Source organism: Castanea sativa, chromosome 2, assembly GCF_040712315.1.
Source record: "Castanea sativa cultivar Marrone di Chiusa Pesio chromosome 2, ASM4071231v1".
NCBI lineage: Eukaryota > Viridiplantae > Streptophyta > Magnoliopsida > Fagales > Fagaceae > Castanea > Castanea sativa.
In genome coordinates this window covers 2,397,781-2,414,048 of record NC_134014.1, presented here as the reverse complement: position 1 = coordinate 2,414,048, position 16,268 = coordinate 2,397,781, and the positions used below count along the sequence as shown (strand labels likewise).

Sequence of the window (16,268 nt, the reverse complement as noted above, 5' to 3'; positions counted from 1 at the left end):
AGTATAGAGTGGAGCACGAAAAGTGGGACAATAGATTTGGACTCGGGACAAACACTCAAGTGGTGGACTGGACGATCAACAAATGGAGAGCCAAGATTGCCTGAAGGGAGCTATATAATGTGAGAGACCCTCCAAGAAGAAGGGGGTAGAAAATCTGTAGAGAAAACACGGTAGCATTAAGAACTGTAACATTAATTAAATCGAAGAGAAATATATTCAAGAATTACTCTCCTCAGACATTGCCGAGGAAGAATTTATGTGCACCACATTTGTCTATTCACTGTTTTTCCTTGCTCTCTTACCATCTTTAGCCCATTGAGGGCATGGTCCACTTTATTGAAGCTTAGCTTTTTAGCCCACTCTCTATAAATTTATTGTATTGGGCTCTTTGGGCCTTAATCCATTCATCTTTTGGGCCTAAGAGTCAAAGCCAGCCCTTACAAAACAAATAATGAACTAAATAAATGAAAAAAATAAAAATAAAAATTTGTGGCATAAATATGAGATCCACATATAAAAAAATAAAATAAAAGTAGCATCTAGACCTAAAGTCACTTGAAGTTTCAATGGAATAGATATAATCATATAATAGCATCTGTGTGGAATTTGCATTGAAGATAGCATGTTGAAGGGTAAAGTTTTAAGATCTTGAAACTTCATAACTTGGGCTTCAAAGCTTCAGGATAACTTGTAACATGAAAATAATTTTAATTAAAGTGAATACCATAACATGATTGAAGGTAGAACATATAATTTGTTTATCAAAAGAAGAGGTAGAACATATAACTAGCAGAAATTTAATGTGATAAATATTCTCAACTAAAAAAAAAAAAGTGAAAGAAGCCACCAAAATTGATGGAGCTAATGCCTTTTCCAAAGGAATATAACTATATAAGTAGGATTTTTTCAAGTGAGACAATAGAAGTTTTATTCGTATGGAATTATAAAACTGGAGGAATTAATTGTTCAACAAATGTAGGAGTCTCCTTTATTACAAATTACATCTGTATCAATTTCTTTTGCTCATTTGGCTAACTCTAATGTAGCAAATATATATATACAAAAACAATAATCATAGTTTTAGTTGAAATAGAATTTTATACTTTTTAAAATTATTTTTTTTAGAAAGTATTTTTTAAAACTTAGTCACGTGTGTCTATTGAAGATTTTAAAAGTGGATAAATTAACACTTAAAATAGTTGATAAAAATCAAGTATTAAAAAATTGTAAGTGGAGAGGAGAAATAAAAAAGAAAGAGAAGTTGATATTAACAATTAAGGGAAAACAATAATATGTAAAACTTAATTAATTATAGGAGAAGAGGATAGAAAACAAACTATTATATCTATTTTTTTAATCTAAAAAAATATGAACAAATAATTAAAATAACCTTGTTTTTTTTTATGTGTACTAATATAATTTAAGTAAAAAAATAGTAAAAAATAAATTAATAATAAAAGGATAAGAAGAAGAATTTGGATTGTAATCAACTTAGAAATTATAAGATAAGAAGATAAGAACAAAAAAAAATTATATCTTTTTTTTTTTTTTTTTTTTTTTTTGCATTTTGGTGAAGCCACTTAGCGCAATCATGGCTTTTAAGCCCAATTTTTATTATATATTATATGATTATATGATATATATATATATTTCCATTCACATATGTTTTTTTTCTTTTCTGTTTTGCTAAAACCATTTATTACATCTAAACTTTAGTCATTCATAATTCATTCCTTAATATTTAAAAATTTAATTTTGGACTTATAACTTGATGTAGGCATTTAGCGTTTTTATTCAAATTTTCTATCCATAGTCCATTTGAAGGACTCAAGATGCAACATTGATCCATTGTCCATTTGAAGTACTCAAGATGCAACATTAATCCGCACTCACATGCACTATAGGCTCACACGTAGCTAATATTTTTCCTATAGGATGCAACTATCTTCTTTAAAGTTTAAGAAAATTCCTTGGAAACCCTAACTTGCCAACGCAACTCTTATAATTATTGCCTAGTGCTCATGGCCTTCTTTTAATGATAGCTTTCACGTGAACAAGGTTTGATATATGTGGCATGTCATAAGCTATATTCCTAGTTTAATTATTTATTTATTTATTCATCAAATTATTTATTTATTTATTTAGAAATATACAATAAAATTTTAACCTATAGTATTCTCTTTATATTGATTGCTTTTTATCATCAGGCTCAAGACACTAATTTGTTTTTGTGTATGTAGGGTTTAAACCTCAAATTTCTTATTGACAATAAAAGATTTTATGAGTTAAGTTAACAAAAACTCACTCTTAATTTAATTAAGTAATGTGAGTTTCAGTTAGCTCAACTAGTAAAGTCTCTTATGGTTGAATAAGAAATCTAAGATTCATTTTTCGTCCACATTACATATTAATTGATGTCTTGGTCTGACAATAAAGAGCTATCATTAGAAGCGGACGCTATAAGTTGAAACTCTTTAAAAGAAAAAAAAAAGTCTAATTAAGTAATTGCTTGAAATGAAAGATTATGGGATCATTTTTACAAAATAATATCATATACCTGGAATTCATTTTTTTTTTGAAAAAAGGTATGTCATTACCTGGCAATTTCTAAAGGTTGGATAAAGCTTTTTTTTTTTTTTTTTTCACCCTTTTCCCTTTTTTATTTTTCTTTAAGCAGTCATGTAAAAAAAAAAATTGCCTTTATTTAACGTCCACCATTGACCCTTCCCCTCCCTCAGGGGCGAAGTTAGGATTTTTTGTTTAGGAGGCCAAATTTTGCTACTAATATGGTAGTCTTGAGTCAAAATAAACCATCACATACATGTGTAAATGCATGTACATAAATCTAAACATCAATATTTTGATACTAGTAGGTTATATAAACATTAATATTTTGATACTAGAGTAGGTCATAATTTATAGATATATTGCATATAAAATTAACAACTTTCACATATATTCACAAGATAATTTTTTAAGGGAATTTATCATCTTTTAAACTCCAATATTATACAAAAGCTGTTTAGTTTTATATTAAACACGTTAAAAAAACAAATTAGAGAAAACAAAAACTATATTGTTTCTATAAATACTAGACCAATTGATAAATTCTATTGATTTTTAAAAGTATCATTGGACTAACTCAAACATTTGGAGGGGCCAACGTCTATTTTTGTATCGAAATATTTAAAATTTTTAATACTTATACATAATAAAATAATTTTTTAAAATTTTGGGGGGTCATGGCCCCCCAAGCCTTGCTATAGCTCCGCCCCTCCTCCCTAGTCCTCACCCTCAAAAGAAAAGAAGATATGTAAACTTGGCTTATCAGTAAAACATTGTGAACAATATGATCACTGTAATGTATAGCTATGTTGGGATATCGGTACTCCTCATGAGTGCCCTATGGTCCCTTTTGTAACTAGCCATCTGTTTGATATAGCTTCTGGACAGATGTATTAGCTCTTAAGTTTCAATAAATAAATCCCTTTTTCACCAAGAAAAAAAGTAAAACATTGTGACGGGATACGAAGGCTGAGTTTGGATACGGATGAAAAAAGAAGCGTCTGTGTTCAGCGTTTTTTTTTTTTTTTTTTTTTTCCTTCTGCTTCACGCGTTTCACAGGAGAAGCGGCTACTGTTCATGCTACTATGCATGAACAATAGCCGATTTTGTTGACTTTCAGCAAATTTGTGGATCCCGTGTACTGTTCACGGGACCCACAAACTTCACTTTTCAGATTTTTTAAAATTAAAAATGGGACCCACAGCACTATTCACACATTTAAAAATTATTTTGGTACAGTGTTTTCAGTTTTCAGCAATAAGCTCTATCCAAACGGACCCGAAGGTGCTAAAGTGAGAAGCCAATGACAAATGCAACTACCAAGGAAAAAAAAAAATGGTCGTTGAGAATTCAGAAATTTTTATTGATATGAAACAAACCAATATAATCAGAAACACTTTGAAACATTGAGACATCAGCTAGTACAGTATAACAAGTCAAGGGCATCTGCCATGACATAAACTCCCTACTCAACATAGAAACAGTATTACATCATCGCAACCTATTCTACACAGACACACACTCGTGTCTTCAAGCTAAACTACAGCGCCAGATAGGTACTAATCGTGCCCAACATCTTGTTTCTATAAACAGAACAATCACAAACCCAGCTACAAGCAAACTTCTCAGCAGAGGTCATTAAAGATGGAATGAGGTACAAACCAGTTACAATAGAGAACTCAGTTCAGGATAGAATTGAAGCCATTTCCTTCAAAGATCATCCTGATTTTGAAATCTTTTCTCACACTCTTCACTATGCTTTCCTCTGTTTTGACCTCTCCAAGAATTCTTGAGTTTCTCTTAGACTAAGGAATTTCTGAGTCTCTTTCCTTTGATACTCGGCTAACTACATGAGTGCCTAATAGGCCCAAGCACATGTCCCAACGCCAACAAGAGGCATATCATATCTCACGATAACATCAGCTGACACATCTCTGCCCAAGTATCCAATGCACTCTCGAGCTGAAATTTCTACAGCAAATGTCACAAAACCGATTCCCCTAAGAGAGGTTTTTCTTTAATTCTGATGAAAAATACATCATGATATTAGTTAAGCCAATAACATATGGGCAAACCCCAGAAGGATGTGATAAATACTACTAATATATAACACAACATATGCAATTACAGTACAAAATTAATTTTGATGATATGCAAATAGAAACGTGAAAAAACCATGTAATCAATTAGTACCAGGAAAAGCCTTTGAGCAGTTACTAATTTTCAATTTGCACCCAAGATGATTTTGGCAGAATATCTCATCTGTTTTCCAATTGGTGTTACCTCAGTGTTCATGTGTTCACTTTCCGTATTGTAGTCATATTACAACATCTTGATTTCAACTATTATTACTAGTGTTGCAAAATATTGATATTTTGGTATATAGATAAGGTGGTAAAAGTATCGCTCAGCAAGCAAGCAGGTTTAACAACACATCTAATTACATGCTGCATGGACATGGTCTAAGCATATAGAAAAAAGTTGTCGCGAAAAAGATGCAGTAATATTTTAGTCTGCTAATTATCCACATCATTCTCAATTAAACTAGATACAAATCAGCTACTTTTACCTTGGGAAGATACATGCCCAAAACATGGCCAAACTGACTAAAATGCAACTGCACATTAACAACATTAGCTTCAATTGGAATACATCCTATAAAAAGCCTCTTTCTCCACATAGCAGCTGAATTCCTCAAAGACTAAACAGCAAAGCCCTCTTTATCTCCAGAAGATAATAGTTAATCCACTGGCATCTGCCCAGTTACATGAGCATGATCAGCAGGAGACGCAGTGTCAACAGCAATCTGCACCCCCCTGAATTTTACAGCTTGAGAGCCAATGTATTAGCATAACGTAGAAAATATTTTCCAATTTACAACGACATCCATAATGAGTGTAAGCAGAACTATCTGATGCCGTGTAGTCCTCTATGCAACAAATTTTCTTTGGCTGTTTCATTTTTTGTGGTATGTTCAATAAACCAGCAAAGAACGAAAATATTAAGAATATAAAAAAAAAAAAAATGGTATTATCAGCATTTAGGCTTGTGTAAAGCTTCTCATTCTACTTATTAAATGCCAAATTAACTCCCTTCCAAGGTGAAATTGAAGCCTGTGGAATCGGAAAGCTCCTTCTTAAAATCTAGAATCACGATGAGAAATTGAATACATAAGCACTAAAACCAACAGCCCAACCCCCTTCTCACAGGCACACACCTACCACTTCAGCCATAACAAGAAGCACACCACTTCATTATTATGCAATGTACCAGCCGTATAAAATACAAAAATTGTCTCAAACTTAAATACAATCCAAAACTGAACATTAAATTACAAAGCAATATGATGAATAGTAGCTTACCTGCCGAACCAGAGCCACTGTAGGGGCGAGAAAGAGGCTTATGTTCTTCTTTTGGGGCATCCTTATCAAGTGACGCAGCTTGTGTATAAGCAGTACAGCAATGTGGGTCTTCCCACAAAATGTCCCCAAATAAACGATTATATTCTCCTTCAAAACATATATACAAAACAACATAACCTACAATAACTTCTCCTACTTTCTTGGTAAAAAATACATTTTATGTCAAGGAAAGAAATTTCAAGCAAAGCCAAACACAACTGGCTTGCTTGAGCTATGCTTCTGTGTTCTGAAAACAAAACAATACGAAAGCATAAACCCCAGCATTTCGTCACTCAGTCCAGTTTCAATGAATAATATAAGATAAGGAAACAAAGTTTCTATGTTTCCAAGGGAACCCAGAAAGTTGAGAACTCAAGAACTAAGTCTGGCACCACTATTTCAGCCCATATTAGTCAAGCATTACAATTCCCCGAAGACATAAAAAGAAAAGATAGGATTCAAAAGCTTTTTACCCCTTTGACATTACTTTTCCTCAAGTTTCCTTGCAGCCAAACAGAGAAATAGTCTCACACACACAAAACATACTTTCTGAGAAATAGTCACACAAGCTTGGCAAGGAGTAGACGGTAGTTCTTCATTGGGAACAAATTCTCTTATGGTTGATGAACCAGCTGATTCTTGTTCTCAAGTTGTTGAGTGTGATCAGGACTTTGATGACATTGATAATATGAGAATTCGTGGCAATCTGTTCTATAAACTTGACTGGATTCCGAGGAATTTGAAGAGTACAATCTTGATTTCTGGCGAAGGAAGTCTTCAAATCAAGAGAATGATGGAAAGAAAAGCAAAAAAGGAAATCCCTAGTGGTAACATGGCCCCAAGAGTTTAAAAAATTCCTAAGGTTGCAGGCAACAAATTTGTCAAGTCTCCACTTGATGAACTGGAAAATGCTTGTGTTGGTAAGAAGCTAAGGACTCCGACTTATAATCAGATTATGGGTCATTACCACGAACCTTTTTGCTTGGACATTTACATATCCAAGGCTTCTGTTCGTGCCTGTGTTGTTCACAGGGTGACAACTAAGGTTGTTGCTGTGGCACATTCCATTTCTAAAGACATGAAGTTTGACCTGGCTTCAATTAGGAATGTGACTGCTTGTGGTGCTGTGGGGGCGGTTCTGGCTCAGAGAGCATTGGCTGATGATGTTCATGATGTGGTTTACACTCCAAGGAAGGATTACAGATTGGAAGGGAAGCTTTAGATTGTGCTTCAATCTATCATTGATAATGGTGTTAATGTGAAGTCGAAGCTTAAGCAAAAGAGACCCATAAGAGGTGGTCTGTCATCTACACCTTAGACGTTAGAAGCAAGGTTGTTCAATTTGTTCTATATGGCTAGTCTAGTCTGTTGCCAACGGAGTCTTTACTTTTTAATTTTACTACTTTATTTGAAACGGGCTCTGATTGCTTTCTGATGTGAACTGTTGTAGTTTGATCTGACCATCATGAGACAGTTCACAGCAGAAGAAAATTTTAGTGAAGACCCTTTGATGAGAAGACGAGGAACTACAACAATACAATTCCAACCCCAAAGGTTGTAATATTCTGAGTGTAGTTTTGTTAACCTCTCTCTGCTCCACAACTAAACACAGGACGAGAGGAGTTTAGCCAACCGTGGTTGCATGATTCTGTAGTAGGCTTCAGTTATTTATTAGGGTGTTCAGTATTGTCTTGCATTATATCTTGTACAATCATTTGGTGTTCTTGGATTTGTTCTTTGTAAAGTATGAATAACAATCATATCTTTCTTAATTGCGGCCCATTCATCATTACATGGTTTTGAACTTTGATTTCTAATATAATTGCTTTATATATTTTTGTTCATCCTATCTGGATAGATCACTAACCATACCATTATCTACATTTCCACCACAATAGCAAATACCATAACTTAGTGATATAGACACTAGTTTTAGCCCATAACATAGAGTAACCGCCTCCCTCTGCCTGGTTGATCCAGCAGCATTTTGGCCATAGCCAATTTTAACAAAAGCAATGCGTTTTTTGACGACTTGTTAAAGTTACGCCTTCACATAGTCTCATATTATTGACACAACTTTATTATAAGCCAATCAAAATAGATGATATCATCAGCGTAGAAAAAAAAAAAAAAAGATTATGTCCCTAGATTTATTGTTTGAATCAATGCCATATTCGAACAGGATTGAAAACCAAGATGATTGCACAAATAATAACTGAAATGCGGCACATAACATGATTTTTATCAGTAAGAAGCACAAAGTAACTCAATTCAACAATAAAGAACCAACATCCTCAAACTATATCAAAAAATACAAAAATCAAAATCATTAGTCATTAGCTGTTGCTAATTGCAAAGAAAGCAGCTCATCCTCAGGAATAGTTCTAATGTGACAATCCGAGCGTGGATAAGCTGCACATAGAAGTGCATAACCTCGCTCCACCACATCATCACTAAGCATACCATCACTCTGATCAACTGAGCCACTCAAAAGCCGAGCTGGGCAAGTCATGCATACCCCAAGCTTGCAGTCATGTGGGACAGACAGGCCAGTGTCAAGTGCCTTGGCTAGAATGGTCTCGTCTGGTTCCACTTCTAGCTGGGTAGTTTGACCCTCGTGCTCGATGACCACTTTGTATGATCGAACAATTGGTGAAGAGAGCCGGGATGGTTTGATTTTGAGATGGAATGCAGTAGCAGAGGGGGTGGTGGTGTGGTTGTGTCTTGGTAGAATGAGTGTAGGAGATGGAGTGAAGTGAAGGGTTGCCATGCTTTTGTCTTAGGAGGAAGTAGAGAGGGTTTGTGTGCTTTGGGAGTGCTAAGGAGGCGTGTGCTGTCTGAGAGGATAAGGTTTTGTCTTTTTTTTTTTTTTTTTTAAAGCTTGCAAATAAGTTTTTCACTTTTTTTCATTTTTCTAGGTAACCAAAAAAAAAAAAAGCCTTTCAAAACAAAAAACTGAAGAAGGCTTTGCTTTATATTTTCATCTACATTAGTATAATCTTGTTATCAATTTAATCTTTTTGGATGCATGAAAAACTTATTAGTATTTTACCAATGATAGAGAGCAATTATTATGAAATTAATTCCGTAAGTTGAATATATGTATTTGATAAAATTAGAATTCGAATATTTAGCTTTTCTTTTTCGTGCAAGTATGTAACAACTATCATTAGTGGGAGTAATGTTATAGATTTCTTTCTAAAAAACAAGAAAAGGTGGCTCACAAATAGAGATCAAATTGGTTTAAAAATTGTTTGCCTCCTCGTATTTTTAATTCCCCAAGGCTTTTAAATGGATTAATATAAAATTATGCTTTAGTTGAGGATAATGAATTGCTGAGGAGACTAAGAAAAAAATATTCATCAATAGTTTATCCCCATTATTCTTTAAGCATTATTAGGATATTGTACAGGACGTTATTCCTCTATAGGCCCAATACCCACGAAACCCATCACAATAATGCCACGTGTACAAGGCCCAAAAATTGTTGGGCCTTAAGTGCTAAAGTATCATGCGCGAACACATACTCTATCGGGTCCACGAACATGGTTTAGGTGATCCTTGACACCCAACTAAAATCCGAAAACCACTACGAAGTTAGTTATGACATGAACCACGAAGGCGAGATCCTACTTGGTCGGGAAGGGCAATTTCCCGAGGAGATGGGTCCTAGGGAGCTCTGTAAAGCCTAGGGAGTGCCGCCGCTGGGTAGTCCGTCTAGCGGTGGAACTAGTTCTAATGCCACTTTCACCACCTCCCATTCCCAACTAAACACCCACTTAAGGGTAATAGCATTGAACCTTTCTTTCCACTCACCATGAAAATAATCATAGCTTTTCCACTAACCTTGAGCTATAAATAAGAGAGGATAATTCGAGACTGAGGATTGGCTTTTGGGAGGGTAAACACTGGGGAAAGGTTGAGAGAGTATTCAAAGAAACAAAGACACTGAGAGAAAGAGAAAAAAGGGATTCCAAGAGGTCCAAGAAAGAGTGAAGTAGGCGAAGGTATTTGAGTAACTGAACACGAAACCCCCATAGTAAGAACCCCAAAAACCCACAATACAAATAGATTGTGAGCCCAAATAGAGTTTAAGCCCAATAATTACATTTTGGGTACGCACAAATATAATTGAAGGATTCATGCCGAAACAATTTAGTTATACCTTTATTACTTTGATTTCTAAAAGGACAAAGCTGTAGCAATGAACTAGTTTAGACAAGTTAGGAGGTGTTTAGTAGAGTAACTGGAACAACATTTTTCTGTGTTTAAACAACATTACATGTATTTCTACACTTTTTCACCTATACATATTTTCAAAAAATACAAACAACGTTACTAGAACAACATTACCAAACACCCCCTTAGTCTTTGTAATATACTCCACTCTTGACTTTACAAGGCTATATCCAAATTCTTGGCAATCGATTATAGTCCCTTTGTTTCTCAAAAAAAGAAAGAAAAAGAATATAGCCTTCTATAGTTCTACCGAAGTTGATATCTCAATGGTAAGCAATGTTTATTCCTATAAGAAAAATATAGGAATAGCATAATTGGCCAAGAGATCAGCCATTCCATGGAAAGGAAAGAATGAAGAAAAAATGGTGGTAAATAGGTTTGAAGCTTGAGGTGGAAAAAGCTTATGAAAGGCTTGAATAGCCCTTTCTCTTCCAAGTGATCAAATAATTTGGATTTTCAGAATAATGAAGTATATGAGTGGACTATAGTGTGCATAACAACGTCTTCTATCTACTTTTTATTTCTTAAAACCTATACATGGTGTTAGATAAGGAGATCTATATCTCCAATTTTGTTTATTTTAGAATTTTAATGCTTATTTGGTTCAGTTTATTAGTTTAGATTTTTTAATGTATACTGTTTTAAAAAGCTATATATTGAAAAGGGTGATTTAAAAAAAAAAGCTGTATTTTCCTCAAAGGGTTGGAATTTTTGGTTAATACAAAATAGAAATCTCCAAAAATGTTACACACATTCTCACATAAATATTCCACTCACTTCACACAGCCCCATCATGTAAGATATTCCTCAGTGTATGATTTTTTGTTTTTCTGTTTTTTCAGTGTCCAGGTAGTTTTCCTTATAATTAAAGGCATCAAAGTTCATAGCAACCGCCAACCCCCCCCCCCCAATTTGAAGATGATTGATTGATTTTTGTTGAGCAAATGAGGATGAGGCTGAAGTAATGAAACGTGTTGTCCATGTCATGTATATGAGCTTTGTCAAGTCAAGCCATCAAATTCAATTGTACTTCAAGGCAAGCCATTCAGAAATATAACTAAGCTACAAGAAGCTACAGTAAAGAGTCCTGGGTGTGTAGGATGGGGCAAGAATCTAGAGCATATTATGTGCTATAGGATAGGTCTTGACTCTTGAGGATTCTCTAGTTGTCTTCCCTTTTACTTCAACCCACACTGAGAATGGCCTTTGCTGTTGATATGAAAGAAGTGGCAGTTGGTAGATTTATCTAGAATAAAACAAGGAATCTAGTTGCCGATTGAAGAAGGCAATCAACTGCAATATTTGCATTTAACAAGTGTAAAAGTGCCACGCATAGTTGGTCAAATGTCAGAAGTCCCACATCGTATAAAGAGAGAGAAGAGAGACACCAGGATGGTATATAAAAACCGAAGCCAGACCCATTCCAACTCATACCTTTCTCGGCCTTTTGGCTAAGATCAAGTGTAGTATCTGTTCTTATCAGTTTAATATCTGATATGTGGGTCATCGGCCCACACGATATTAAATTTATTTCTTGAGGGGGAGAGCCCACCACAGTAGCTTGCTACTTGGGCTCTTAAGCGTCGCCCAAGCGTTGCACTATTGCTCGGGCCTGGCGCACCCCACCCAATTCTAATTCTAAAATTTATCGGCTTGCTCACTTGTAGGGCCCCACGATTTTAGCGTATGCTATCGAATGTCTAGTTTAGAAACTTGCGCTGGTTTCGTGAACACGTTATTTTATTTATACTAAAGTCACGGTTAACCATTGCTTTCTAATCTTGAATAATCTAGTAAAGAGAACTATTATTGGGTTTTTTTTGTTTAGATTTTTATTTTTTTAGTTAAAAAATGCTCATATATATCTGTTTAGATTTTTATTTTTTTTAGATTAAAAATGCTTATAGAAACAAAATTAAATTAAAGGACAATCTGGTAAAAACTTATTTTTTTAGTTCAAAGATGCCTCTACAAAATTAAAGGATAATCTGGTAAAAATGCAACTCCAACTTCTATTAAAATATTACCTATTTTAAACAATAGGGCCATCCTTCTATTAATTTTTAAATTGATTTATTCACTTATAAATTAGATTTTTAAAATAAAAATCATATATATATATATAAAATAATTAAATACAGTTTTTTTTTTTACAAAATAGGACCACTAAAAAAGAAAAGTCTCGCACACGCGAAGTGTGTATGATGAGACTAGTTTTTCTTCTAAGTGGCTCTAAGTAACATTAGTTACCACAATGGTCTATGCCTGCAAATAGTACCAAGTACCTTATATGCAATGTGAAATGACAAGGGGTGAGGAAGCAGTTTGTGTGCAAATGGAATTTAGATGCCAATGGACTCTTAAAGGAAAGTGGGAGATGAAAGAGTGGGACAAAGTGTTCTTTGTATCTTTGCTGTGTCCCATTTTAGTTCATTGTTTGCTCACGTTAAAAACGACCTTTGATTTAGAGCCCTGTAGATTAGCGCCATACTTTAATATGCTCTCCTTCGTTAGGAGAATTATAACTATCAAATTAAAAAAAGAAAGGAAAAAGAAAAATGGCCTTTAGCTTTGATGTAATAGTACTTGCTGAAAGAACAAAACAAAGAATCTAGATGGCAAGGGACAAAGTTACTATTTTATTTTATTTTATTTTTTGGAAAGAGAGAGACTAAGATATTATATTTATTGCAATAGCATTAAACGAATATACACGTCAATCTCATCCCACACTGACATTGTGAAAAGAAGATGGGAGCAAATGAAGTTTAGGTATTCATGAAAAATTAGATAGAAATTAAAATTATTTTTGAGGGGTAGAGTCCGCAGTAGCTTATTGCTGGGGGCCCCTAAGTGTTGCCCTAAGGGCCTGGCGCTCACCACCAAATCAAAGAGTTATAGTCAGCAAATAAATAAAAGCAAAAACAAAGATCATGTGTTTGATAAATTCGAATTCAAATATTAGTTTTTCTTTTTCATGTAACAACTATCATTAGTGGGACTGTGAGAGTAATGTTATAGACTTCTTGCTGAAAAACGAGAAAGTGTGGCTCACAATTAGAGATGAAATTGGTTTAAAAATTGTTTAACTTGTATTTTTAATTCCCCCAAGGCTTGAATGGATTAATTCCCAGTGTTTTAGTTGAGGATAATGAGTGACATTTGATATGGTTATTTGAGTAACACTTTTCAGTTATTAAACAACATTACATGTATTTTCACACACTTTTTTATTCACACTATTTTCAAAAAATACAAACAACGTTATTAGAACAACGTTACCAAACGGTCCTTCAAATTGCTAAAATTGCAATTAACTGTTGAGGAGACTAAGAAAAAAAAATATTCAGCAATGGTTTATCCCCATTATTCCTTAAAGATTATATATATATATATATATATATATATATATATATATATATAAAATCGAAACCTCTGAATCCCTCACAATTTTCAACGTCAGTACAATATTAAATAAAATTATCATTTTATTTAAATAAAATTATTATTTTTAGTTCAAACTTAATTAGGAATAAAACTCTATTTCTATAATAAGTCTAACTTAAATTCAAACTCATCATTATCATTTTTTTTAAAAATAAAATTATTATTTTTTAATAAAAACTTAACAAGAAGTGAAACTCTATCTCTCTAACAAGTCCAACTTAAACGTTGATAATCTATATAAAAACAAAAATTATGATAGGACTAAAAAAAAAAAAAGAGACCAACATTAAAAAAGAGATTCACGTTGATAATCGTGGGTTTAGTTTTTTGGTTGAAATTTCTACTAATTATTCTTTTATATTGTACATGGCAAATAAAACATTTCTATTTTTTTTTTTGTGGAGAAAAATCAAAGATGCAACCTATGTCTTCCAGTTTAGGGAACAATAAATTTTTATTTGGTATGTTATATATAAATTTGTTGAATTTGGTTTGGTTCTAAAGTAAAATTTGAGGATTCTATAAATTTTGAAATTTTAAGTTTTGGGTTTTTGGTATTTGCGTCTCAATAGGTTGATCTTATTTCTTCACCTTAAATGCTTTTTATTTAGGTTCATGTAATTTTTTGTTTTCTTATTGAAAGTTATATTTTTAGTTAATTAATTATTTGTTTGGATTAATTTCAATTAATAATTATTTTTTAGAATGTTTATTTAGTCATTGTTAGATTTTTTTTTTTCAAAGTTAATATTTGTTCTGTGCATTGCACGAGTTAGCGACTAGTTAAAATATAATTTGGAGTATTCTTTCCCAGGCATGAAACAAACATTTCATGAAACATGTAAAAGGCCATTAAGCTATTACAATTTAAGCTAAACCTCTACACAACTTAGCCTAATACAATTGATTACCGTTAGTTAAACCCAACTAACAACTTAGAAACACTGATTGAAATATACAATTTACTTTTAACAATTCTTCACTTAAACAGCCTTGGAATTCAAACAGAAAATAATACCCTACCATTTACAGAAAGCAAAACTAATATAATGCTATGCAAATTCAATCTAAGAGTACAAAAGCAAGTTTGAATATCAAACTGAGCCCCAAAAAAATTTCAATATCAAACTAACAGTTGTGCCTTCATATGTTATGTCTTTCAATTAATGCCTAAGCAAATCACCTCAAAACTTGATTCATTTTTTGGATTTTTATGAGGCTGGAGAAATTTCATCATATTATTATTACTCCCCAGGTAAATTGTACTTTAAGGCCAGCCATTCAGAGATATTACTAAGCTAAAAGAAGTTACAGTGAAGAGTCCTGGGTGTGTAGGGTCTAGAGCAATTTATGTGCTATATAGCTAGTTGTAGTCTTGAGGGTTCTAGTTGTCTTCTCTTTTAGTTCCAGCCACACTGTGAATGGCCTTTGCTGCTGATATGAAAAAGTACCAGTTGGAAGAAATATGATAAAACAAACAATCTAGTTGGCGATTGAAGAAGGCAATCGCTTGCTTATCCAAAAAAAAAGAAGGCAATCACTTGCAATAGCATTAGCATAGAGACATAAAGTGCCCGTACAGGATATATAGCGGGTTCGCTGTGTTGGTCTTAAAGTCAGAAGTCCCACATCGTATAGGAGAGATAAGAGAGACACCAAGCTGAGATATAAACAGCGAAGCCAGATTCAATTCAAAGCATACCTTTCTCGGCCTTTTGGCTAAGATCAAGTGTAGTATCTGTTCTTATCAGTTTAATATCTGATATGTGAGCCATCGGCTCACACGATATTAAATTTATTTCTTGAGGGGAAGGGCCCACCACAATAGCTTGCTATTGGGGCTTTTAAGCGTCGCCCAAGCGTTGCACTATTGCTCGGGCCTGGCGCACCCCACCCAAATCTATGCCAAGTTTTATTAGTCAAATTTTACCTGTTGGAAGTATCTTCAATGTAAGCTATATGTGGGTACAATTGACATTTATTTTAGTACTTGAAAATTTTGACTAAAATTCAGGTTTAGAAGAGCTAGATTATTCTGATAAAGGGTTGATATCACAGTGGGATTTCCAAAATCTAGGTCGATTATTTTAGCCCATAACTTTTGCCAAAAAAATAATTTTTTCTTCTTAAAATTCACAATGTAAATTTGCAAAAATCACTCCAAAACTACCAACTTAAGTACTACAAACATATAAAAACTTAATAGTTATAGGATTGAAAATGATTTTTGAAATACTACAAACTTACAAACTCTTTTTGGAAGTTACTACTCTTAAATAACCAACTTAAAATTTAAAGGACTAAACTGATTTTGGGCAAACTGTAATTTGCCTTTTTGCCTAGAAATTCCTTTTCCTATTAAAATGTTGATTGTATTCATATGCATAGAACCAGGGACTGGCAATTAGAGGTGTACGGGCAAATCGGCTATGCTCTAGGATCAAAGTATTGGGGCAAAGGTAAAACCACATTGGCAGTGAAAAATGGTTATTTCTAGTATGTTTGAAGAGATCCAGATATGGAGGATTGAAAGGCATTGTTAATGTGGACATTAAGGCCTCACAAAGGGTTTATAGAAAAGGCTGCGCTTCAAAAGGAAGGTTTCTATATGTAATA

At 33.6% G+C, this 16,268-nt stretch overlaps 1 protein-coding gene, 2 non-coding genes and 1 pseudogene across 3 annotated transcripts; 3 read left to right on the top strand and 1 right to left on the bottom strand.

Annotated features, from left to right (window-relative positions):
• Positions 1 to 6,582: 6,582 nt before the first annotated feature.
• Positions 6,583 to 7,628, top strand: LOC142626269 (uncharacterized; annotated as a pseudogene).
• A 550-nt stretch (positions 7,629 to 8,178) lies between these two features.
• On the bottom strand, positions 8,179 to 8,799 carry LOC142626270 (ferredoxin C 1, chloroplastic). Its single transcript, XM_075800074.1, has one exon. It carries the CDS (start codon positions 8,734 to 8,736, stop codon positions 8,296 to 8,298), a length of 441 nt encoding a protein of 146 aa, XP_075656189.1. The 5' UTR covers positions 8,737 to 8,799; the 3' UTR covers positions 8,179 to 8,295.
• A 2,836-nt stretch (positions 8,800 to 11,635) lies between these two features.
• Positions 11,636 to 11,831, top strand: LOC142626584 (U2 spliceosomal RNA). The gene has a single exon (XR_012842573.1). It is a non-coding gene; the product is annotated as a U2 spliceosomal RNA (small nuclear RNA).
• A 3,519-nt stretch (positions 11,832 to 15,350) lies between these two features.
• Positions 15,351 to 15,546, top strand: LOC142626538 (U2 spliceosomal RNA). The gene has a single exon (XR_012842534.1). It is a non-coding gene; the product is annotated as a U2 spliceosomal RNA (small nuclear RNA).
• The last annotated feature ends 722 nt before the right edge of the window (positions 15,547 to 16,268 follow it).

Bases quoted from the DNA above. Each gene is read 5' to 3' on its own strand.
- LOC142626270 (XM_075800074.1), bottom strand. From the start codon at position 8,736: ATGGCAACCCTTCACTTCACTCCATCTCCTACACTCATTCTACCAAGA.